The 24,540-nt window shown below is 49.7% G+C and overlaps 2 protein-coding genes across 4 annotated transcripts; both read left to right on the forward strand.

Annotated features, from left to right (window-relative positions):
• Positions 1–1,838: 1,838 nt before the first annotated feature.
• Positions 1,839–7,851, forward strand: COMMD4 (COMM domain containing 4). 2 transcript variants are annotated; one of them, XM_067754167.1, is made up of 8 exons: positions 1,839–1,936; positions 5,748–5,819; positions 6,023–6,088; positions 6,288–6,327; positions 6,620–6,739; positions 6,923–7,003; positions 7,313–7,489; positions 7,578–7,851. In XM_067754167.1, the coding sequence occupies exons 1-8, from the start codon at positions 1,934–1,936 to the stop codon at positions 7,616–7,618; spliced, it is 600 nt and encodes a 199-aa protein (XP_067610268.1). In that variant the 5' UTR covers positions 1,839–1,933; the 3' UTR covers positions 7,619–7,851. The 2 variants fall into 2 exon arrangements, with proteins under 2 accessions (XP_067610268.1, XP_067610274.1); XM_067754173.1 differs by lacking the exon at positions 1,839–1,936 and adding an exon at positions 2,759–2,833.
• An 11,243-nt stretch (positions 7,852–19,094) lies between these two features.
• On the forward strand, positions 19,095–24,024 carry NEIL1 (nei like DNA glycosylase 1). 2 transcript variants are annotated; one of them, XM_067754145.1, is made up of 9 exons: positions 19,095–19,528; positions 21,417–21,536; positions 21,633–21,696; positions 21,977–22,076; positions 22,503–22,630; positions 22,956–22,983; positions 23,168–23,229; positions 23,398–23,563; positions 23,746–24,024. In XM_067754145.1, the coding sequence occupies exons 1-9, from the start codon at positions 19,095–19,097 to the stop codon at positions 23,814–23,816; spliced, it is 1,173 nt and encodes a 390-aa protein (XP_067610246.1). In that variant the 3' UTR covers positions 23,817–24,024. The 2 variants fall into 2 exon arrangements, with proteins under 2 accessions (XP_067610246.1, XP_067610255.1); XM_067754154.1 differs by lacking the exons at positions 21,977–22,076; positions 22,503–22,630.
• The last annotated feature ends 516 nt before the right edge of the window (positions 24,025–24,540 follow it).

Here is a 24,540-nt window from a genome sequence, read left to right on the forward strand (position 1 = left end):
ACATGAGTGGTTTTCAAAGTGTAGTCCCCAAACTGGAAATCTCAGCACACCTGGAACTTGTTGGAAATGCAGATTTTCAAGTCCCACCCGAGACCTATTTAATTAAAAACTTTGGGGGTGGGGCCCAACACTGTTTTAACAAGCCCAGCAGATGATCCTGATACGCTGTAAAGTCCGAGAACCACTGCCCTAAATAGGCAAATCATCTTTATTTGTGAAACAAATCTGTGAGCCAATGCTCCGGTATGACATTAAAAGGACAGGCCACCCACCTTTTTGCCTTATTTCCAAATTTAAATAGTATGTCCCTTTGATGTTTGCGGTTTTGTTTTGCAAATACTCTATCAACTTAAGGCAGTTTTCATCTATTACTATTTTTTTTCTTTTTAATAAAAAAAAATGGTTTCCCAAATGTATCAGTTCTTTTCTTTAACCTACTGAGATGATGAAATACAAATGGAACTATTCTTATACTCTTAAAATTTTTTATTGATATGGTGTATTGTAACACACTCTTGACTTCAACATGATGATGTTTATGATTTTTAGAAAGCTCTTTATAAGTGAGATCAATTTTAGCAGGAATTAGCGTTCCATCTCTTTCTATTTAGGGAGCAGTTTAATTGCCATAGGCTCCATTTGTACTTTGAAAGCCTGCAACAATAAAACAAGCAGGGCCTAGTGTATGGGTGAGGGGCATGGAATTGAAGACAGATCTCAAACTGTTCAATTTTTTCTTTGTTTATTAGTCTATTCTCTAGTGTATTTTTGTTGTTGCTATTTTGGGTTTTTTTGTTTTTTCCTCTTCAAGTGAACATGGGAAACTTAGTTTTCCTAGACAAGCCATTAGCTCAAACTCACAAGTAAGCAGACTAATGCAATTTAAAGCAACCTATTTTTCTCCCATTAAGTTGGGAAAAATTAAGACAAACATCTGATGTTGGTGAAGCTGCAAAACAGTTCTCCTGAGGGTGTCAACTGTTCCAGGCCTTTTTGCTAGGCACCTTAAGGGATTCATCAAAATGAAATAAAATACCTAGGCACTTGAAGGAGATATCTGGGGTACTGGTAATGTTTCCTTATTTGGGTGCTGGTTACATGGGGTGTATGGTTTATGAAAATTCATTAAGGGGCTTCCTTGGTGGTGCAGTGGTTAAGAATCCGCCTGCCAATGCAGGGGACACGGGTTCCATCCCTGGTCCGGGAAGATTCCACATGCCGCGGAGCAGCTCTGCACGTGCGCCACACTACTGAGCCTGCGCTCTAGAGCCCGCAAGCCACAACTACTGAGCCCACGAGGCACAACTACTGAAGCCCGCGTGCCTAGAGCCTGTGCTCTGGAGCAAGAGAAGCCATCGCAATGAGAAGCCCGCGCACCACAACAAAGAGTAGACCCTACTCGCCGCAACTAGAGAAAGCCCGCGCACAGCAACGGAAGACCCAACGCAGCCAATAAATAATTAATTAAAAAAAGAAAATTCATTAAGCTCTGTGTTTACACTACGTACAATTTCCTGTATGTGCATTCTATTCCAATAAATTTTTAAAATACGTCTTTTGCCACAGCCCACAGCTGTATGTAATGGCATTGCTTACTGACGCAAAACACGGAGACGACCTGAATACCCCGGCAGAACGGAAGGCTCCCGCTCCCTTAAGGAGAACAAATTAAACGGTTTCTACTACCTCTTCCTACTGCTTTGGTTCTGTTCTCAGTTAACCTGGGGGTTGGCGCTGGCCCTTTCCAGGGAAAGGTTCTGGGGACTGAGAAAGGGACCCGGTATTCCGCCCCAACAGCTCGGAGCTGGCCGACTTGCTCCCGCCCCGATCCGAGGAGGCCTCCGCCCCCGCGCCCCAGCGTCACGTGACCGCCACATCACCTGACCCGGCGCGACCGGAAAGTGGAAGTCTTGTGCGCGGGCTTCCTGGCGCGATGGTGAGGGATGAGGGGTGATGCGAGGCAGTGGGTGCTGGGGGCGGGCAGAGTACGAGACCCCAAATCTCACCGCCGCGGCTGCGGGAAGGGTGGGGCGCCGGGTGCGAGGAGATGGGAAGTCTGCCGGGCCCCTCAGCAGACACTTGGGTGCAGTCGTGAGGGCCGAGGCTCTGGTAGAAAAAAGCCTCCCTTCACCCTCCTCCCTGCAGGATGCGTAGGGCAGGGCGGGCCGGCAGGCTAGGAGTGCCTTGACGGAAAGGAAGGGCCCGCGCACCCCCGGGACACGAGCTGGGGCTTGTCCCTCCAGGCCTTCCTCTGCCCCAAGAGGCCCTCCCAAAGGTGCCCACTTCCCAGCGCTCCTGTGGGACCTGGAGAAAAACTTGCTTACAGTTAAGCTCAGTCTCCTGCACTGTTAGGAAGGCCCTTCGCTCTTCCCAGAGCCAGAAAGGAGTAGATTTGGGGTTGGGATTTCCCAACTCATACATCCATTCATTCCTTCAACAGGTTGTGAGTGCCTGCTGTATACCATGCACTGTGCCAGGCACTGAGACTTTGGCTGCAGGAGGGAAGGGCCAAGCTGGAAGTTTGAATGGGCAGTCATAGTTAAGACTTGAGGGGAAGGGACCAAACTCACCTTGTGCATAGTGTCAGGGAGGCGACCCAAGGATGACATCATATGAGGGCCTGGGAGCAGGGAAGAAAGCTAGCTGGGTGCAGTGCAGTTTGCGTATCAGGGGTTAGGAGGCATGGAGCGGGGCTGGTGGGAGGCTGTATCTTCAGACAGGTAACAGCATTCAAAGGCTTCAGGTGAGAGGGAGCATGGCTCCCTAGGAATGAATGCATTTCATCACCTGGAAGAGTAGAAACTGCAGGCTAGTGAAAGATGAAGCTCGACAGGTAAGCATAGACCAAAGCTTGCTGGGTCTTGAGAGCCACATAGAGGAGGTTGGACTTTAAGAAGAGGGTGCTGGGAAGCTAGGAAGAGCCTTTCAGCTGACTTGTGGAGGGAGCAAGAGAGGAACAGAGAGCCCAGCCAGGGGCAGCAGGCCCCCCAGGAGATGGTAGTGACTTGAGATATGGTGGAGAGAGTGGAGATAGAAGTGGGGGAAATCAGCAGGGCTCAGGGACTAAATGCATGAGGGAAAAAGGAGAGGGAGGGGTCTGGGCGTGGTTCCCGGGTGGTGGTGCTCACTGGGGTGGGGGCAGGTTTCAGCTGGAAGAGAACCAGTTACTTTGATACGCGCTGAGTGAGGCGTCTGAGCTGCCAGGTGCAGCTGGCTAGGAGACAGTCTAGATTTAAGTGTCTGGAGCTCAGAAGAGAATCTACAATGGCAGTTATAAATTTGGGAGTCATCAGCACAAAGATGATCATTGAACCCTGAAATGTGTAACCTGTCTCAGCCAGAATATTAGTTGGGAAGAGAGGACCTAGGACAGAACTCAGAGAAAAGCCAGCATTTTAAGAAATTGCACAAGGAACACGTGCTTATGGTAAAAAAGTAAATAATACAGAGATGATGGTAGAAGACTTCTGTGGGTAGAAGTCAGGGACCCATGAAGTTAGGAGAAATATTACCTCTCAATTTTGGCTGACCTCAAACTGAAATTTAGTATTTTCTTCAATTATGAGTGTTGGCAACCCACTATGATTAGCAGCACCTCTGACTGTCACTAATAGAAATCAGATATTTTCATATCACATTACAGCTGTTGGCATTGTTTACCTATTGTTTATGCTCATTTCTGAATTACTGTCATTATTTGACTTGAAACATATGTCACATCACCAATTTGTTTTGAATACTTTGATAACTTTTTTTTGCCACTCGACGCGGCTTGCAGGATCTACGTTCCCTGACCAGGGGTTGAACCCAGGGCCATGGCAGTGAAAGCCCAGAATCCTAACCACTAGGCCACCAGGGAACTCCCTATTTTGATAACTTTTAATTAGTTCCTTTTAGTATGGAGTTTTTCCTATGTATTTAAAAAAATATTTATTTGGCTGAGTCGGGTCCTCGTTGCGGCACGTGGGATCTTTCGTTGCAGAGCTTCTTGCAGTGCGCGGGCTTCTCTCTAGTTGTGGCGTGCGGGTTTTCTCTTCTCTAGTTGTTGTGTGGCCTCCAGAGCGCGTGGGCTCTGTAGTTTGTGACACAGGGCTCTTTAGTTACGGCACGTGGGCTTAGTTGCCCCGCGGCATGTGGGATCTTAGTTCCCTGACCAGGGATCGAACCCACATCCCCTGCATTGGAAGGCAGATTCTTTACCACTGGACCACCAGGGAAGACCCTCCTGTGTATTTTGTACATCTAAAAACATCATTTTGGGAAAAGCCTATAGACTTCACCAGATGCCTGATGAGTCGATGCCACAAAATGGGAAAAAACTCCTGAAATAGGAGAAGAAGTACAAGGCTGTCCTTAACACTCCCACCACCTCACCAGCAGTCCTAGTCCCCTGCCCCAGAATAATGACAGTAGGCAGTCTGCAGGGATCACCATTTGGGGCTGGAGAAAGGAGGGTGAGCCAGAAAATGAGACAGAGGCTAGGCCATAGGGAGAAATCCAGAAGAGTATGTGGCTTCAGGAAGAAGGATGTGTTTGTGTCAGATGCTGCTGAGGAGTTAAGGAAGAGGAAGACTAGATTTAGTGAAGAAAGTCATTTGTGACCATGGCTAGAGAACTTCATTGGAGGCCCATGTAGAAGCCCCAGGGCAGTGGAGTCAGGTGTGATCAGGGGGATGACAGGTGAAAAGGATTGGAGGTTGAAGGGTCATGGAGCAGGTCTGAAGTGATTGATAAGGTGAACGATGGGGCCAAGTAGAGGACATGGGATTATGGGGCTGCACTGAGGGCCCAGCAGAATCAGGAGAACGTGGACTGACCGTGTACCCAGTTTGCGGGTTTTGTTCCCATCATCTGTAAGCAGCCCAGACAGAGGCGTGGGAAGATGAACATGTATATTGCTGTGCGTTAGAGCTTTGCCACAGAAACAGGACAAAGGACAGTTGATCGGGGGGTGGACGATATTGTCAAGATGTGGTTAACCAGGTGGGTTTGCATCCTGACAGAGGAGATGGGCCTTGAATAAGTAATAAAACGTGATATATTCTGTGATAAATGCCATGGAGATCAAGAAGGAAAGATAAACAGCTGAAGCATGATGGTGAAGAGCTGTTTTATTTTTTTTTAACAGCTTCCTTGAGATAATATCGACGTAAAACAAACCATGTGTGTGCAAATATATGGTTCAATAAGTTTCGATGCATATATGCTCATGAAAACATTACCATGATCAAGATAATGAATACATCCACTGACCCCAAAAATTTCCTTGTGTGAGGGGCTATTTAAGAAAGCAAAGTCAGAGAAAGTCCATCAGAAGAGGTGTCATTTGAGCAGAGACCTGAGTGAAGTGAGAGAGCAAGCCACGTTTAATCTGCAACAGGAGCAGCAGGGAGGCCAGTATGGCTGGAGCTGGGGAGGGAAAGGAGGAGAAGGTGAGATGGTCACGCGCACCCTGAGGCCAGGTACTTTGTTGTGTTCCATGCTGCACCCCCAGCGCCTAGAGTGGGCTCTCCCACGGAGAAGGTGCCCAGTCATGTCTGCTGGGACAGCCATGAGAACAAGGTTTGGTGGCAGTGTGAGTCAGGCAGAGGGTTCTCCAAACAGCCTGGTACTGGGGGAGAAGACGTGGGCCGGAGGGCACGCATCTTGGACAGGCAGCAGGAACCCTGAGGAGCAGTGGCGTGGGAGACACCTGGCCATACGTCAGCCGGCCCTCCAGCCTGACCACCTACCTTACTCCCTTGCAGAGGTTCCGGTTCTGTGGTGACCTGGACTGTCCTGACTGGGTCCTGGCAGAGATCAGCACGCTGGCCAAAATCGTTGAGTGCATGGGGTCTTGGGGGTGGGGGCTCTGAGGGTGGAGGGTGGGGAGGTCACTCTTGGGCTGGGGCCTCAGCGCTCTCGGGCTGTCCGAACATGCTGTGTGACTGGTCAGGTATGTGGCCAGCCTTCTCTGAGCCAGCCCACCAGCATGGAGGGGTGAGGTGGGTCAGTCTGGCTGATGTAAGGCCTTCCCCTCCAGTCCTCCGTGAAGCTGAGGCTGCTGTGTAGCCAGGTGCTGAAGGACCTTCTGGGACAGGGGATTGACGTGAGTGCAGGGCCCCGCACCCCACTGTCCCATGACCCTGTGACCCCCACTGCCCTGAAAGTGCACCAGACCCAGGGAGACGGGTGATCAGCTCCCACCCTCCCTAGATACCTCGTGTCCTTACCACAGGATCCAGGCCAGGGGTTGGGGGCTAGTGAGTCGGGGTCCGGCACCCCTTGAGGGCCTCCTTTCTCCACAGTATGAGAAGATCCTGAAGCTCACCGCTGATGCCAGGTTTGGTGAGTACCCCACTGGGTCCGCAGACCTTTGGGCAAACCCGGGTATTCAGCCTGGGGCCCGGCACAGAGGCCCCTCCTCCCAACAGCCCACTCTGACCCACCTGCCTCAGCAGAGGAGCATGAGGGAAGAAAGACATTGCCAGCCCTAGGGTCCTCTGCCCACTCCCAGTGGGGCAGTAGCGGTGCTCATGGCTCAAGGAGGCCTGGAGGCTCTGAGCTGAAGATAGTGGGGTGTCAAGGAGGTGGCTGGGGCCACAGTGACACCCCCCATTCCACCCACGGCTCCCCCCAGAGTCGGGTGATGTGAAGGCCACAGTGGCAGTGCTGAGTTTCATCCTCTCCAGTGCGGCCAAGCATAGCGTGGATGGCGAGTCCTTGTCCAGTGAACTGCAGCAGCTGGGGCTGCCCAAAGGTACAGGGATGAGGGCAGGCAGGTGGGTAACCTGTGGGCCAAGGGGTGCCAGGCAAAGGTCAGGCTGTGTGACCCTGAGATGCACCTTGCCCTCTCTGGGCCAGGAGCCTGAGACCTGCCCTTTGAGTGGCCTAAGCCCCAGCACCCACCTGCTAGCTCAGGGGACCTCCCTTCGGCCCCCAGAGCATGCAGCCAGCCTGTGTCGCTGTTATGAGGAGAAGCAAAGCTCCCTGCAGGAGCACCTGCGGGCCTGCAGCTTGCGAGGTGAGTGTGGGGTGCCCGGGTGGGGGCTGGGCTCCATTCTAGAAGGTGCATGTGGCTTGGGAGGTGTTTGTCCTCAGAAAGGAGACTTAACCACATCACATGTCGAGCAGTCACAGAGCTGGGATTCCTGACACCAGCCCCGGTTTCTTTCCTCTGAGATCTGCTATGGGTAATCTGAGCTCCTGGATCAGAGGGATGAGAGCTTCTCAAAGGCCACATAGCCCTGAAGGGTTCAGGGCTGAACCAGGGTATGGGCTAGGGCTGCCTGGCTCCCCTGTCTGTGACCCTGAGCCCCTTTCGGTCTTGCAGTGAACAGGCTGACAGGCGTGGGCTGGCGGGTGGACTACACCCTGAGTTCTAGCCTGCTGCGGTCCGTGGAAGAGCCCATGGTGCACCTGCGGCTGGAGGTGGCAGCTGCCTCGGGTGCCCCGGCCCAGCCTGTTACCATGTCCCTCTCAGCAGACAAGTTCCAGGTCCTCCTGGCAGGTGAGGCTCAGCTGTATACCTGGAGGGTAAGGGGCCCTCCCAGATCCTGCCTAATTGCCGCCTGCCTACCTACCTCTTGCCCCTGCAGAACTGAAGCAGGCCCAGACCCTGATGAGCTCCCTGGGCTGAGAAGAAGAGCTCACGGGGCCCATGTGGAGCTGCCCTCCGAACTTCTCTTCAGGGGCTGCCCCAGCTCCAGGACCCTAGGGGCCTGGCCTCCTGCATGTCTGGCTTCCTAGGTTACCACCTGAGAATTCAGCCTAGGGGTCCTGAACACTCTTGCAGCATTGTCTTCCCTCCCCCATGAAAGGCACATGTCAGTGGTTTTCATGAGAAGGAAGAATAAACAGAGGTGTAAAGAAGTGTGTGCATGGATTTCTTTTGGGTTCAGATCAGAGGTTTTCAGGAGAGAGACCAAGTGACATACTGACCTCCCTGACCTATTGCACGTTTTCTTTTTTCTTTGCTCAGCTGCTGATTGAGGCAGGTCAGGGTTGAGGCAGAACGAGAGCCAAAATGAAACAGCTTGTCTGTAGACAGGAAAATCAGGGTTCTAGCTCCCAGTCCTATGATGCTCTTGACTCTGCCCTCTCTGTGCTGGCCCTGTCCTTAGGCTGGCAGCAAGTGGTTGGCCCCAACACCAGATACCCCAGGTAGGTAGAGAAAGGAGAGAGCCCTTGCCTCTCTGTCATCTTCTTTAGGAAGAGAGAAGCCCCATGCCGGAACCACTCACTGGCAAGTGGAATGGGATAATGGGCTGAATGTTTGTTTGTGATGCACCCATTCCCCACCCCCTGCCAAATTCATATGTCTAAGCCCCCACTCCCAGTGAGATGGTTTTAGGAGGTGGGGCTTTGGGGAATAATTAAGTTCAGATGAAGTCATGAGAGTGGGATCCTTGTGATGATTAGCACTCTTATAAGAAAAGGAAGACAGACTCTCTATACCGTGGAAAGGTCATATGAGAACATAGGGAGAAGACAGCTGTCTAACAAGGCAGGAGAGAGCCCTCACCAAGAACTGATTCTGACTCGAACTTGGACGTCCCAGCCTCTAGAACTACGAGAAATAAATGTCTGGTTTTTTGGATTTTTTTTAAAAAAAAATAAATTTATTTTTTGGCTGTGTTGGGTCTTCACTGCTGTGTGCAGGCTTTCTCTAGTTGTGGAGAGCGGAGGCTACTCTTTGTTGCGGTGCACAGGTTTCTCATTACAGTGGCTTCTCTTGTTTCGGAGCACAGGCTCCAGGGCACGCAGGCTCAGTAGTTGTGGCTCACGAGCTCTAGAGTGCAGGTTCAGTAGTTGTAGCACACGGGCTTTGCTGCTCTGCGGCATGTGGAATCTTCCTGGACCAGGGCTCAAACCCGTGTCCCGTGCATTGGCAGGTGGATTCTTAACCACTGCGCCACCAGGGAAGTCCCTAAATGTCTGTTTTTTAAGCCACCCAGTCCATGGTGTTTTGTTATAGCAGCCTGAACAGACTAAGACAAATGGCCTCCCAGGACTGGCTTAGGCCAGCTAGGGTCCCTTGTAGAACAGACTGATTCCAGGTGTGGGGCAGGGAGAATACAAGGTAAGCCTAGAACATCTCGGGATCCAAGGAAGCTATCAAAGAATAATAAGTAATGTCAACAGGAGCCAGCTCATCCCACTGGCTAAAGATGGGACAATTTAAGCATCAAAGATATAAGGACTCACTCCCCTCCTGGCTTCTGCTTCTGGAGAAATGGAGCAGATGGGCTTTTCTCTGTTCCTTCCACTAAGTTCAGCTAAAAACCTTAGACGTTATATATAAAACAAACATAAGACTATGAAAGGTGACGAGAAGAAGGCAGACTGGCTAGACCTCAAGACCTGAAGAACAACACAGCAGAGAATTCCTTAGATTTTCTTTTTGCTTCATGTATCCCAAGCTGGGAGCTGGAGAAGCCATCCACCTAGAAACAACACACAGACAAAGGAAGGCCCAACAAAAGCCTACTCTCTCTAGGCAAAGGACCGGGAAAAGGACAGTCCAGCAGGACAGAAAAAGTTACAGACAGTAACGGCTGTACTCCAGCCACACCCTGCAGAACTGCAGCCCTTCTTCGACCCCTGACTGCAAAGGCTGAGTGGAAGCCTAGACTCCCACCCCATCCAGCAATAAGGAGGTGGCATACCCCTTTCCCCACTGGTACTGTGTCAGAGGAGCCCTGCTAAAAGAGAAGATTTAAATAAGATGCAGTCTTATAATACCCAAAATGTCTAGGATTCAATTTAAAAAATCGTTGTACCAAGAACCAAGAAAATCTCAACGTGAATGAAAAAAGACAACAAATGCCAACACCAATATGACTCAGCTGTTAGAATTCTATGCTAAGGATTTTAAAACAGCTATCATAAAAATGCCTCAAGTCTCAGCAGAGAAACAGAAGATATAAAGAACCAGATAAAAATTTTAGAACTGAAAACTACAATAACCCAAGTAAAAATCTCAATGGGTAGACTTAACAACAGAAGAAAGAATCAGTGGATTTGAAGCTAAATCAATAGAAATTACCCAGCCTGAATAACAGAGAGAAAATAGTTTGGAAAACAAACAACAACAACAACAAAAAAATAAAACAGAGTTTCAGGGACCTGTAGGACTATAACAAAAAATCTAGTATTTGTGTTGTCAGAGTCCCAGAAGGTGAGGAGAAAGAAGGTAGGACAGAAAAAGTATTCTAAGAAATAATGGCTAAAATTTTCCAAAATATGGCAAAAGACACAAACCTACAGAGTCAAGAAACTGAATGAACTCCACACAGGTTGAACCCAAAGAAATCTATGTCAAGGTACGTCATAATCAAACTTCTGAGAACTAAAGAAAAAAAATTTTGAAAGCAGCAAGAGAGTGATGACACCTTACATATAGGGGGGAAACAATTCGAATGACTGAATATCTCATCAGAAATCACAAAGGCCAGAAACAAAAAGCGCAACACGTTTCGGGCCCTGAAAGAAAAGAAGTGTCAACCCAGAATTTTATATTCAGCGAAAATCACCTCAAGAGTAAAGGGGGAGTAAAAGAATGAAATTAGAACATTTTTCTCACACCATATACAAAAATAAACTCAAAATGGATTAAAGACCTAAATGTAAGACTGGATACCATAAAACTCGAAGAAAATGTAGGCAGAACACTCTGACATAAATTGTAGCAATATTTTTTTGGATCTGTCTCCTAAGGCAAAGGAAACAAAAGCAAAATTAAACAAATTGCACCTAATTAAACATAAAGCTTTGGCACAGCAAAGGAAACCACTGACAAAATGAAAAGACAATCTACAGAATGGGAGAAAATATTTGCAAATGATATGACCGATAAGGGGTTAATATTCAAAATATATAAATAGCTCATACAATTCAATATCAAAAAAAAACAAGCAACCCAATTAAAAACTGGGCAGAAGATCTGAAAAGATATTTTTCCAAAGAAGACATAGAGATGGCCAACAGGCATATGAAAAGATGCCCAGCATCACCAATTATTAGAGAAATGCAAATCACAACCACAATGAGATATCACCTCACACCTGTCAGAATGACTATCATCAAAAAGACCACAAATAGCAAATGTTGGTAAGGATGTGGAGAAAGGGGAACCCTTGTACATTGTTGGTCTGAATGTAAATTGGTGTAGCCACTGTGAAAGCAGTATGGAGGTTCCTCAAAAAACTAGCAATAGAACTACAATGTAATCCAGCATTCCTACTTCTGGGTATTTATCTGAAGAAGACAAAGACGCTAATTCAAAAACATACATGCACCCCAATGTTCATAGTGTGTGTGTGTGTGTGTGTGTGTGTGTGTGTGTATGTATGTGTGTGTATATATATATATATATATATATATATATGATATCACTCAGCCATAAGAAATAATTAAATTTTGCTATTTACAAAAACATGGATGGACCTGGAGGGTATTATGCTTAGTGAAATAAGTTAGAGAAAGACAAATAGTGTATGATATCACTTATATGTGAAATCTAATAAATGAAATGAATGAATATAACAAAACAAATAGACTCACAGATATAGAGAACAAACTAGTGGTTACCAGTGGGGAGACAGAAGGGGGAGGGGCAAGATAGGAATAGAGGATTAAGAGGTACAAACTACTATGTGTAAAATAAATAAGCTTCAAGGACATATGTACAGCACAGGATATATAGTCAATGTTTGATAATAACTTTAAATGGAGTATAATTATAAAAATATTGGATCACTATGTTGTACACCTGAAACTAATATAGTATTGTAAATCAACTATACTTCAATTTGAAAAGTGACAAAATTGTAAGGCATTTTAAAAAAGAGTAAAGGGGGAAATCAAGACATTCACAGATGAAGGATAACTAATATAATTTGTCACCAGCAGACCTAATCTAAAAATAAAAAGGCTAAAAGGAAACCATAAACAAAACAAAAAGACAACCCACAGCATGGGAGAAAATATTTGCAAACGATGTGACTGACAAGCGATTAATCTCCAAAACATATAAACAACTCATGCAGTTCAATATCAAAAAAACAAACAGGGCTTCCCTGGTGGCACAGTGGTTGGGAGTCTGCCTGCCAATGCAGGGGACACGGGTTCAAGCCCTGGTCCGGGAAGATCCCACATGCCGCGGAGCAACTGGGCCTGTGCGCCACAACTACTGAGCCTGTGCTCTAGAGCCTGCGAGCCACAACTACTGAAGCCTGCGCACCTGGAGCCCATGCTCTGCAACAAGAAAATCCACTGCAACGAGGAGCCGGCGCACCGCAGTGAAGAGTAGCCCCTACTCGATGCAACTAGAGAAAGCTGGTGCGCAGCAACAAAGACCCAACGCAGCCAAAAAAATAAAATAATAAAGTAAATAAATATATAAAAAAAACTGTTAAAAAAAACCAAACAACCCGATGAAAAAATGGGCAGAAGATCTAAATAGACATTTTTCCAAAGAAGACACACAGATGGCCAAAAAGCACATGAAAAGCGATGCTCAACGTCGCTAATTATTAGAGAAATGCAAATCAAAAGTACAGTGAGGTATCACTCCACACCAGTTAGAATGGCCATCATCAAAAAGTCTACAAACAATAAATGATGGAGAGGGTGTGGAGAAAAGGGAACCTTCCTACACTGTTGGTGGGAATGTAAATCGGTACAGCCACTATGGAGAACAGTGTGGAAGTTCCTTAAAAAATTAAAAACAGAGCTATCATATGATCCAGCAATCCCATTCCTGGGCACATATCCAGAGAAAACCATGATTCAAAAAGATACATGCACCTCAGTGTTCACTGCGGCACTATTTACAATAGCCACGTCATGGAAACAACCTAAATGTCCATCAACGGATAAAGAAGGTGCAGTACCTATATACAGTGGAATATTACTCACCCATAAAAAAAGAATGAAATAATGCCATTTGTAGCAACATGGATCAACCTAGAGATTATCATACTAAGTGAAGTAAGTCAGACAAAGAAAGACAAGTGTCATATGATATTACTTATATGTGGAATCTAAAATATGATACAAATGAACTTATTTACAAAACAGAAACAGAGTCACAGATGTGGAAAACAAACTTATGGTTACCAAAGGGGAAAGGTGGGGGGGGGAGGGATAAACTGGGAGGTCAGGATTAACATATACACACTACTATTTATAAAATAGATAATCAACAAGGACCTACTGTATAGCACAGGGAAGTCTACTCAATACTCTGTAATAACCTATATGGGAAAGGAATCTGAAAAAGGATAGATATATGTATATGTATAGCTGAATCACTCTGCTGAAGCTAACACAACATTGTAAATCAACTATCCTCCAATATAAAATAAAATTTTTTTTAAAAAAAGGCTAAAGGAGGATCTCCAAACAGAAAGGAAATGATAGAAGAAGAAATCTTGAAACATCAGGAAGGAAGAACAATGGAAAGACTAAAAACGTGGATGCAGTAGACTTTCCTTCTCTTGAGTATTTTGAAATATGTTCGACAGTTGAAGCAAAACAAAATACTGTTAGATGTGGTTCTCAATGTATGTAGAACAGATATTTAAGGTTATTATAAACACGGGAGGGCAAAGGGAAGTAAGGTTTCTCTATACTCAAATTGATAAAATGTCGACACCAGTGAACTGTGACAAGTACATACATGTGTATAGTGTAACACCTACAGCAACCACTTCAAAGGGTATGCAATATAACACACTCAAAAACAATATAGGTAAGTCAAACTGGAATTCTAAAAGATGTTCAAGTAGCCCACAGGAGGGCAAGGAAAAGAAGACAAAACGAAAAACAGGGAATAAACAAAGCACAAATAAAGTGGCAGACAAAAAATCACAAAGAAATTTCCAAGTCTCATCAAATGTATAATATGAACTTGGTTTCCTAGGTAGCATTCCCTCTTCTGTGTTGTCACAGAATCCCATAGAATCTCCTCTCATTGCTATTGTAGCACTGCATTAATTTTGTATTTACTACCCGCCTTTTACCAGCCTTTTTTAAAGATGGGAATTGTATATCCCTGTTTATCCCTGTATATCCCTTTGTATAGCCCCAAAGACTAATATAGTACTCTTTCAATAAGTGGGGGTAAAAGATAAAGATTGCAACAAATTTAAAGATATGAAATGTGGAAAAAAATCTATGAGTCCATAAAAGATAACCCCCCCAAATCAATTCTAATTTGTCACCATTGGATATTATTGCACCAAATTCTTAGTCTAAAAATTGATAATTAAAGAGAAGGGTTTCAGAATTTATCCTGTCTTTTTAGTATTTCAGAATATCCAAATAACCCTAGTCAATGAAGTAAATCTCTTCTTTACAGAAGAATTCCAGCTAATGTAGAAGGAATGACAGAATCAGAAAATCACCATTTTGTAACTCCCAATTAAATACTTGATTGAGGCAAGGATCACCAGTGATGATAAAGCCATTAGGTGAAAGGATGATGTGATGTGAAACTGGGTATTTGCGTGGTGCTAAAGAATCACCACATGTAAACAACCCAATGTCCCTCAGCTGGTGAGTGGATAAACATGCTGGTACATCTACACAGTGGAATACTACTCAGCAATAAAAAGGAATGAACTAGGGGCTTCCCTGGTGGCGCAGTGGTTGAGAGTCCGCCTGCCGATGCAGGGGACACGGGTTCGTGCCCCGGTCTGGGAGGATCCCACATGCCGTGGAGCGGCTAGGCCCGTGAGCCATGGCCATTGAGCCTGCGCGTCCGGAGCCTGTGCTCTGCAGCGGGAGAGGCCACAACAGCGAGAGGCCTGTGTACCACAAAAAAAAAAAAAAAAAAAAAAAAAAAGGAATGAACTGATTGATAAGCATAACAACGTGGATGGTTCTCAAATGCATTATGCTATGAGGAAGAAAGCAGATGCACAAGGCTACGGGCTGAAGATTCCATGTACAGGCATACCTCGGAGTTAACTGCAGGTTTGGTTCCAGAACACTGCAGTAAAGCAAGTATGGCAATAAGGTGAGTCACACGAACTTTTTGGTTTCCCAGTGCATAGAAAAGTTTTGTTTACACTATACTGTAGTCTATTAAGTGTGCAATAGCACTGTGTCTAAAAAAACAATGTACAAACCCTAATTAAAAAATACTTTATTGCTGGGGGTGTGGGCAAAGGATGGATTGGGAGTTTGGGATTGGCAGATGCAAACCATTATATGTAGAATGGATAAACAACAAGGTTCTACTGTATAGCACAGGGAATTATATTCAATATCTTGTAATAAACCATAATGGAAAAGAATATGAAAAAGAATATATATATAAATGTATAACTGAATCACTTTGCTGTACAGCAGAAACTAATACAACATTGTAAATCAACTATACTTCAATAAAATAAATTTTAAAAATACTTTATTGCTTAAAAAATGCTAACCATCATCTGACAATGGAGGATTGCCACAAACCTTCAATTTGTAAAAAAAAAAGAAAGCAATATCTGTTAAGTGCAACAAAGTGGAGCGCAATAAATGAGATATGCCAGTGTATGATATTGGCAAAAAACTATAGGGGCGGAAAACAGATCAGTGGTTGCCAGAGAGTACGGTGTAAGTGTAGACTAAAAAGGTGTACGGGCAAATTTTAGGGGGGTGACAGAAATGTATTATCTCTTGATTGTGGTGATGATTATGAGTGTATGAATTTGTCAAAACTCACACTCTAGGGCTTCCCTGGTGGCGCAGTGGTTGAGAGTCCGCCTGCCGATGCAGCGGACACGGGTTCGTGCCCCGGTCCGGGAAGATCCCACATGCCGCGGAGTGGCTGGGCCCGTGAGCCATGGCCGCTGAGCCTGCGCGTCCGGAGCCTGTGCTCTGCAATGGGAGAGGCCACAACAGTGAGAGGCCCGCGTAACGCAAAAAAAAAAAAAAAAAACCTCACACTCTAGGGACTTCCTTGGCGGTCCAGTGGTTAAGACTCCACGCTTCCAATGCAGGGGGCCACGGGTCCAATCCCGACTGGGGAACTAAGATCCTCCATGCTGTAAGGCGCCACCAAAAAAAAAAAAAAAACCTACCAAAAACAAAACAAGAAACTCACTTTCTAAAAGAGATGAATTTTACTGTATGTACATTTTAACTTAATTTAAACAAACAAAAATAGACCAACAAAACAAAGAAACCACCCCATAGATTATTTAGTGGTCACAAGGTGTGAAACATACCTTTACAACACAGAAGTCTGGCTGTCAGAGCCTCACCAGTGATCAATTTCAGCCTCACTAAAGTGAGACAACCAGATGTTGGGCGCCTCCTAATGTGATGCAGTTTGGAGTACAGAGCAGCACCCAGGAGACATATGTATTTCCAAGCTTTAGATCTAATTTCTGGTGTGCAGGGAAAACTAGAGATAGAGGAACAAGTTAACGACACCCAAGGAAACATCAGACAAATCCAGAATGTGATGGGGCATCTCAAAGGACAATTGGCTTGGAATCTTCAGAAAGGTCAGTATCATGAAGACCAAAAAAAAAGGAGGTGAGGTGGGTAAGAGGTGGGGAGGGTGGTTCCATCTAGATTAAAGTGACTGAAGAGACACAGAATCCTTATTTGGTCTCTGATTTGAACAAACTAGCTATCAAAGACATTTTGCGGACAGTTAGGGAAATCTGAATGTGGGCTATGTATTAGGTAATATTAACAAGTTATTGTTGGGACTTCCCTGGTGGTGCAGTGGCTAAGACTCCGAGCTGGAGTCGATCCCTGGTCAGGGAACTAAATCCAGCATGCTACAACTAGGACCCGGTGCAGCCAAAATAAATAATAAATAAACATATTTTTAATAAAGTTGTTAACTTTACTAGCTCGATAAAGGCATTGTCTCATTTTAAATACTGTCAAAATAAATGAATAAATAGATTAAGGGGGGAGGAAGGAGAAGTAGTATGAATCCTGGCTGTGGGTCAGGGACCAGTGCCTGCTACACTTAGGATGAAAGGCCAGCTCCTTACAGAGGCCTCCAGAGGTCGGACCAGACCAGACCAGCTCTTGCTTGTGTGTCTGTCCTCACCTCTCAGCACTACCCCCAGCCACCTTCTTTGCGTGGGCCAATCGCTTGCTTTCCAGACTCCAAGCCTTTGCATTGGCAGTTCTTTCCGCCCGCCGTAGCGACTCGTCCCCTCTCTTTTCCGGATGGCTCCTTCTGAGGTTTCAGCCTAAATGTCATCGCAGAGAGACCCTCCTCCACAACGGAAGTAGGTTCCGCTCTCGGCTCCTGCCTTTGGCTGCTTGGCTACGCTTCATCGCCCGTGGTGATGATGTTTACTTGTTATGTCTGACTAGCGTTGAAACTTAGAGCCACCACCGGGTCCCCAGAGCCTGCATTTATCGCGCACCTGTTCGCGCTCTGCGCACAGCTGCAGGCGCCTCTGCTTTGGGACGGTGCTTCTGTTTCCTGCTGGGAGTGCCGACCCGGTCCCGGACTAGCCGGGTGGCTTTTCACAGCCACAGAGACAGCTGCAACCCGGGACCTCAGACCTGACGCCGGATCCCGCCGGCGCCGGGCAGCGGGAAGCCAGGTTCTTCCGCCACCCCCCAGCCAGGTGACTGCCCCAAAGCCTTTCCCACACCCCAAGCCCCCCAGCTCGGGGACCCCACCCGGAACAGTCTTTGCCACCTACCTGAGGAACTACACTTCCCATCAGGCGCTGGAGCAGCGACCGCAGCTCCCAGTGTGCTCCCAGGCGCCGCTCCGCCCCCGGCCTTAACCCCATAGTGCCTGCAGGCTGGCGGGAGCGGCGACGGGCGCAGGTAGCCTGCGAGTGGGCCCGGGGTCGGGGTGGGTGTGCAGCAGAGCTGAGGAGAGGACGGGTTTGGGGGCCTTGGGGAGGAAGGGAGCCAGGGTTAACCGAGGACAGACAGCGGGGGTGGAGGATGGGGGTGGGTGGGAGGCGAGCCATAGAGCGTCCGCCCCTCGCGAAATTAAGAACCTGGAAGTTCACCTTTTCCAGCAAAACGAACTCTTTCGGGTGCCAGGTCCGGGGCGTCGCTGAGGTTGCGGCGGGGGCGGGGGGGAGGGCAAAGGAGTCTGCCCTGGCTAAATGTCCCCCTCTGCCCAACACATACCTTCGCCGTCGATCTGGCGAAGAGGAAAGTGGCAAACTCTCCTCTCTACGCCAGCGAGGGTGAGGAAGGGGACTACGCCTCTCTCGGCCCGAGGCGCTGACCGCTGACCGGGGCGTTTCCTATTACCCCCTGGACCATGGGCTAGAGCTTGGGGAGCCCTTCTGACTCCCCTATCTCCTCCCTCGAAGTCGTGTGTACCTGACTCCAGCGCTGATGTACCTGGAGACACCTGCATTCCCTCTTCCTTGTCCTCGCTATGGTCCTGACCAGTGGGTGGTGGCAGGCCTCCACAATGCCGGCTGAGCCTCTGAGCAACCGTTTTCCCAGCTCTTCTCTTCCAGGCTCATTCCCTCAGTCATTGTGACAACCGATGCAGGCCTGATTCCAAGCGGTGGGGTGATGAGCAAGCAGAGCTTCCACTCTGGGGTGGGAGTGGAGGTAGAGGCAGAGAAGAGATGATAAAATAATTTCAGGTTCTGGGAGTGCCACGAAGGAAGGAAAACGTGTAGGGGGTCGGGGGGGTACGATGCTGCCTTGGATAGGGTGGTCAGGGAGGTCCTCTCTTGGATGTTCCCAGACTGAGGGGGACAGCAGGGGCGAAGGCATGGGGGAAAGAAGAGCAGTGTGCTTGAAGCAAGTGAGTCAGAGGGAGCGTGGGAGGAAATGAGATGACAGTGTGGGCCCGGGAAGGATCTGGACGTTATTCTAAAATCAGGAAGGGTTCATGGAAGCCCATGGAACGCGTTAATGAGCAAGGGAGTCACGTTTCCCTAGTCTGAGCTTTCTCAGCATTTTCGGCGGGGGGCGGGGGAAGGGTTGTGGAGCAGGGGCTGTGGCCAAGCCAGCTGACTTCCTGCCAATTATCAGTTGACCATGGCCCCCTCTGACCCTCTGAAAACTGGGAGTGATAATTGCTACCTCACTGGATGCACACCTGGCCCAACCTGCTGTCATCTTCCCCCACAGGGCCTGGCCACCCCTCCCACAGAATGCCTGAGGGCCCTGAGCTACATCTGGCCAGTCACTTTGTGAACGAGGCATGCAGCGAGCTGGTGTTTGGCGGGTGTGTGGAGAAGTCACCTGTCAGCCGCAACCCTGAGGTGCCCTTTGAGAGCAGCGCCTACCACATCTCAGCTTTAGCCCGAGGCAAGGAGCTGCGCCTGACACTGAGCCCCCTGCCTGGGGCTCAGCCCCCACGAGGGCCACTGGCCCTTGTCTTCCGCTTTGGCATGACCGGCTCCTTCCAGCTGGTGCCCAGCGATGCGCTGCCACCCCATGCCCATCTGCGCTTTTACACGGCTCCCCCTGGCCCCCGACTTGCCCTCTGCTTCGTGGACATCCGCCGCTTTGGCCGCTGGGACCTCGGGGGCAAGTGGCAGCCAGGCCGCGGGCCGTGTGTCTTGCTGGAGTATGAGCAGTTCAGGTAGGGCCCGCACCAGGTGTGATGAATACAGCCCTGGGCTCCTGGCCGTTAGTGCCTCGGTGGCCAAGAAGTGAGTTCCAGCCCCTTCACCTGTAGACCAAGACAGTGTGCTTTCCTGGGGACAGTTTCCTGAGCTAATGGATGTGGAAACCCAAAACTGACGTGGTAGAGGGTGGGAGCAAGAGGTGGATGAGGACATGGCCAGTTAGTGTGAGAGCTGGGTCTCAGGTCAGCATCCCACTCTGTCTTTTGGCACCCTCAAGAGGCTAAGAAGAAAGGTGGAGAGGCTCTAACAACCTAAGAAAGGAGGCTGAGCAGGAAGGAATTGCTTCAAGGGAGTGGGGAGAGGACTGCCTAATGTGGTTTCTGAATCAGACTGTGGTCTCCCATATTCTGCCTACCCACTGGTCTGTGTCCCATGGTCTCTGTGCCCGTCTTCTGCCTGAGGGAGGGGTAACGGCCCCACCTGGGATGTGATCCAGGTCACATAAGATGGCACAGTGTCAGCCACTTCCCCTCCTCTAAAGATAAAACATGTATGAGTCTCTGCTTCGTGCCAGGCCAACTCTAAGTGTTGGGGGTTCAGCAGTGATCAAGAGGGATGTGGTCCCTGCTCCCACAGAGCTAGTTCAGGTAGGGCAGGGGGAAAAAGGGGACTAGATTAATTCAAATAGACACATGCCTGAAGAAAAATCCAAGAGGTAGAGAATGACTTTGAGCTGTGGAGGTGGGGGGAGGAGGAGGGTGCATTAGGAAAGGCCACCCCAGGTGACGTGTGAGCTGAGGCCTGCCTGATGAGAAGGAGCCAGCTGTGCATAGCTCTAAAGTAAAAGCAATCTGACAAGAATCACAAACACAAAGGCTTGGAGTGGACTTGGCAAATCCTTTCTTGGGGAAGGCACGCCTTCGGCTGCCCCTTGGGGTGGGTCAGGGCGTCTCTGGTGCCACAGAAGGCAGCAGACTGCTGGCCTTCCCAGGTATGCCCCCAAGTGCACCCCTAAGGAAGTGTCTGTGTTGTCTTGGATTTCTCCCACTTCACCTCCTCTGGGGAGTTATGCCACAAGTTAACCCTTTGCCAGCTGAAGCTTCTCTCACAAAATGAGCGTTTCGGCTTGTTTTGTCCTCCAGCTGCGGAGCCTGTGGGGATCCGCCCCCCTCAGGGATCTGAACACCCAGGCCAACCTTCCACTCTTACCTTTACCCCAAAACTCTGTCTTCTGGCCCCCTATTTCACTTGCTTCTCACGCCCATCACTGAGTCAGTCTTGCCATGATCCTTTTCCACAAAGAAACAAGATACATGTACCCTTCATGGTGGTGAAGAGAGACCCATGACCCTCGGAGGTGGGGTGGGAGCTGCTGGGGCACTCACCAGCCAGGGCTTGCCCCCTCACTCCTGCTAAATAAACAGTGCCAGTACCAGCTTCCTGGAAGATCTTCAGCTTCTTGAAAAGACCTAACCCCGCCAATATCAAACCTTCATATCTAACCAACCAGAAGTCCTAGACAGGGAGTTCCAGACTGCGGTCACACCTGAGGTCCTGTGGTCACCTTGTTCCCAAAAATGTCTTGAGTCTGAGGCACTTTGGTGATATACACACCACATACCTAGACTCATGTGTTTTCTTGAACAGGCTGCTTTTGACTGGTATTTTTTAACCTTTTGTAATGCATTAAAATCCCACACTGTTGTTCCCATTTAACAGAAAACTGAGGTTCCCACTGCCAAAACACCACTGAGGCTGGGAAGAGGGGAACTGGGACTCCCCATTTCCTTCCCTTGCACTCAGGAATGGGTTCCCCCAGCTCCTCTCCCCTAACCCATTGGGAGGCAGGGAGGGGTGGGGTGGGCAGAATGGGTCTCATGTGCCCAGACTCTGTCCCTCCAGGGAGAATGTGTTACGAAACCTAGCAGACAAGGCCTTTGACCGGCCCATTTGTGAGGCCCTCTTGGACCAGAGGTTCTTCAATGGCATTGGCAACTATCTGCGGGCAGAGATCCTATACCGGTCAGCAGGCAGGCCCTGGGCATGAGGGCTGGGGTGGCTGGGTGTGCCCACATTCCCCACTGCTTAGCGTGGCGCCCTCTCTCCACCTCACTGCAGGCTGAGGATACCCCCCTTCGAGAAGGCCCGCACGGTTCTGGAGGCACTGCAGCAGCGCAGGCCGGTGAGGCTGCAGGGAGGGATGCACACACCTATTAGTGCAGGCCGACAAGGGTCTGGGCTGGGTCAGGCGTCTCCAGCTTAACTCAAGCAGGTCCATTCTCGGTTTCCAGGCTGTTTCCCCATCTCTACAATGTGTGTGCGTGGGGGAGGTGATGGGGGGGCAGATGAATTGTCTGAGTCCTGCCAAGCTCAGAAGGGGTCTGTTCCTCAAGGGGTCAGCTGCCTTCTGAGTGGCCCTGCCTCATACTGACATCCAGGTCCTACCCCTGCCTCTTCTCCAGAGCCCGGAGCTGACCCTGAGCCAGAAGATCAGGGCCAAGCTGCAGAACCCAGACCTACTGGAGCTGTGCCACTCAGTGCCCAAGGAAGTGGTCCAGCTGGGTGAGGCCTGGGAGGCAAAGATGGCCAGCTAGGTCTGCTTTGGCATATCGTGTAACCTGGGACAGTTCCTGCCCCTCTCTGGGCCTGGTTCCCTGCCTGGGGAATGGAAGTTTGTCAACCTAGTCGTTCTTAAATGGACTAGGCCTCCTTCACTGATCTTCACGTGTCGGGTGTCTATGTCCCCTGAGCTGCCCCATGAGGCAGGCAGGGCAAGGATTCTTAACTCAACTCCAGGATGGGAAAGCCATGGCCCAGAGTGGGGAAGACACCAGCCTGAGGTCACACAGCTGGAGGAGGGAGAGCCTTGGCCCCCTGACTCAGTCCATCAGCTTGTAAAGCTGAGGTCTGAGCCAGGTCTAACTGGGCTCCCCCCGCTCCCAGCCTAAGTCAGCCCTCTGACCTCCGCCTGGCTCCTCTGTCCCACAGGGGGCAAAGGCTATGGGCCGGAGAGCACGGAGGAGGACTTTGCTGCCTTCCAAGCCTGGCTGCGGTGTTATGGCACGCCAGGCATGAGCTCCCTGCGGGACCGGCATGGCCGCACCATCTGGTTCCAGGTTTGGGCTCTAATGCTCACACAGGCAAATGGAGCCCTAAGGAAGCTGGTGGGATGGAAAGACCTGGGGTTGCACTGTTCCTGAGGATCTAAGCTTTCCCTGTGCTATGCCCCTCCCCTCCTCGGAGTCCCAGGGTCCCAGCTAGTGGAGCAGCCCAGGGCAGGGTTACCTTGCTGTTGGCTCTGACCTGGGGGGGAGGGGACGGTCAGAGAGGCTTCCTAGGGGAGGGGCTTCACTGATCTGGAAGGACAGGTGTGAGTTCTGCCTCTCCAAGGAAAACTACCCCTGCCAGATTGACTCCTGAATTCTCCTGATTCCATTTTAGGGGGATCCTGGACCCTTGGCGCCCAAAGGTAAGCTATGCCTAATGTAATGAGAGGGAAAAGGACTAGTTGCCTGCAAGGGCTACAGCACCCTTCTCCATCCCAGTCCCCACCCCAACCCTCGGAGGCACTCCAGAGTGGGAGCATGGGAGTCTAGAGAAAGGGGGCTGCGGCCACAAGGCCCTCCAACCCCATCAGCAACAGTATCCTGCAGGGGGCAAGTCCCGCAAGAAGAAATCCAAGGGAGCACAGAGGGGTCCTGAGGACCAAGTGGAGGTATGTCTCCCTGCTCCTACCCCCTCCCTGTACCCTCTCCTGTCCTGGCTGTACCTCCCAGGCCAGGCTCTTGGGCAGCTCCTTCCCTTGACAATGGAGGGCAATGGTGGGTTCTAACCAACCTGTGACTTGCTGAGCTCTTCAGGGACCCGTGTCTTCTCCACCCAGAATCCTCCATCTCCAAACAAGGCCCCTTCAAGGACACAAAGGGCACGGAGAGGCCTTCCTGAGCAGACTGCGGCCCAGCAGCCCGAGGGGACCAGCCTCCAACGGGACCCAGAAGCCCCCTGCGTCCCTGAGAAAGGGAAGAGGAGGAGGCAACCAGCGACCTCAGGTGGGCCTTCCTCAGCATCTTCCTCTAGGGAGGGAAGGGGCACCACCAAAACGGGCTCTCCAGGAGAGGAAGGGATGGCAGTGCGGGTGGGAGGAACACGTCGACAAAGGTGGCAGGGAGGCTGTTGGGACAGAGTCCTCAGCCTGGGGTCCGAGCTGCCACCTCACCTGTCCTCCCCACAGGCCACCGCAGACCCCAAAAGATCAAGGCTGACACCCCATCCTCGGAGCCTGCGGAGACCTCAGCCTCTTAGCAGGAGGGTCTCCTTGCTTGCATCCACCCCTTCCTGCTGCCCTGGATCTGGGCCTGTGCGGCTTCCTGGAAGTTGCAGGGGACTGGCTGCCCCTGGCCCTGTGGCCATTCCCTGTACAACTATGATGTTTTTAATTGTACCCATTGTCCCCATTTTTTAAGCCCACGTGAAAAAGGCTGTAATTTTTAGTAAACTGATAAACCTTGAACTTCTTGGGTTGGCTGCAGAAGGTCTGGGAAAACCGAATGTGGAAGGCCTGGTGCCCAGCCCTGGGGACAGGAGGGCCACTGCCTCAGCATGGCAGACTGAGCCCCATCCCAGGCCTCAAGGCCCTGGCTCTCAGGACAGTCTGCCTCTGCAGGGACAGCCCTTCAGAGGTGGTGCAGAGACCCACCCCGTCCCCCGGGGCAGCCCAGGCTCTACAGCTCCTCCAGTCCAGGATTCCTCATGTGGCTGCTCCCCTAGCCTAGTCCAGACTAGTCAATGCTCCCCTCCTAGTGGGGACCAGCCAGAACCCACCCTCCAGGCCTCCTCCCCAGCCCCAGGCCCTCTGCCTGTGGACACGGGGGAAGAGCTGCTGCTGCTTCTTTTCCCCCCACCCCACCGGCCGCACCACATGGCATGCGGGATCTTAGTTTCCCGACCCGTCCCCTGCACTAGAAGCTCAGAGTCTTAACCACTGGACCGCCAGGGAAGTCCCAGAAGAGCGTCTTATATCGTGGTC

This window comes from Pseudorca crassidens, chromosome 1, assembly GCF_039906515.1.
Source record: "Pseudorca crassidens isolate mPseCra1 chromosome 1, mPseCra1.hap1, whole genome shotgun sequence".
NCBI classification, from domain to species: Eukaryota; Metazoa; Chordata; class Mammalia; order Artiodactyla; family Delphinidae; genus Pseudorca; species Pseudorca crassidens.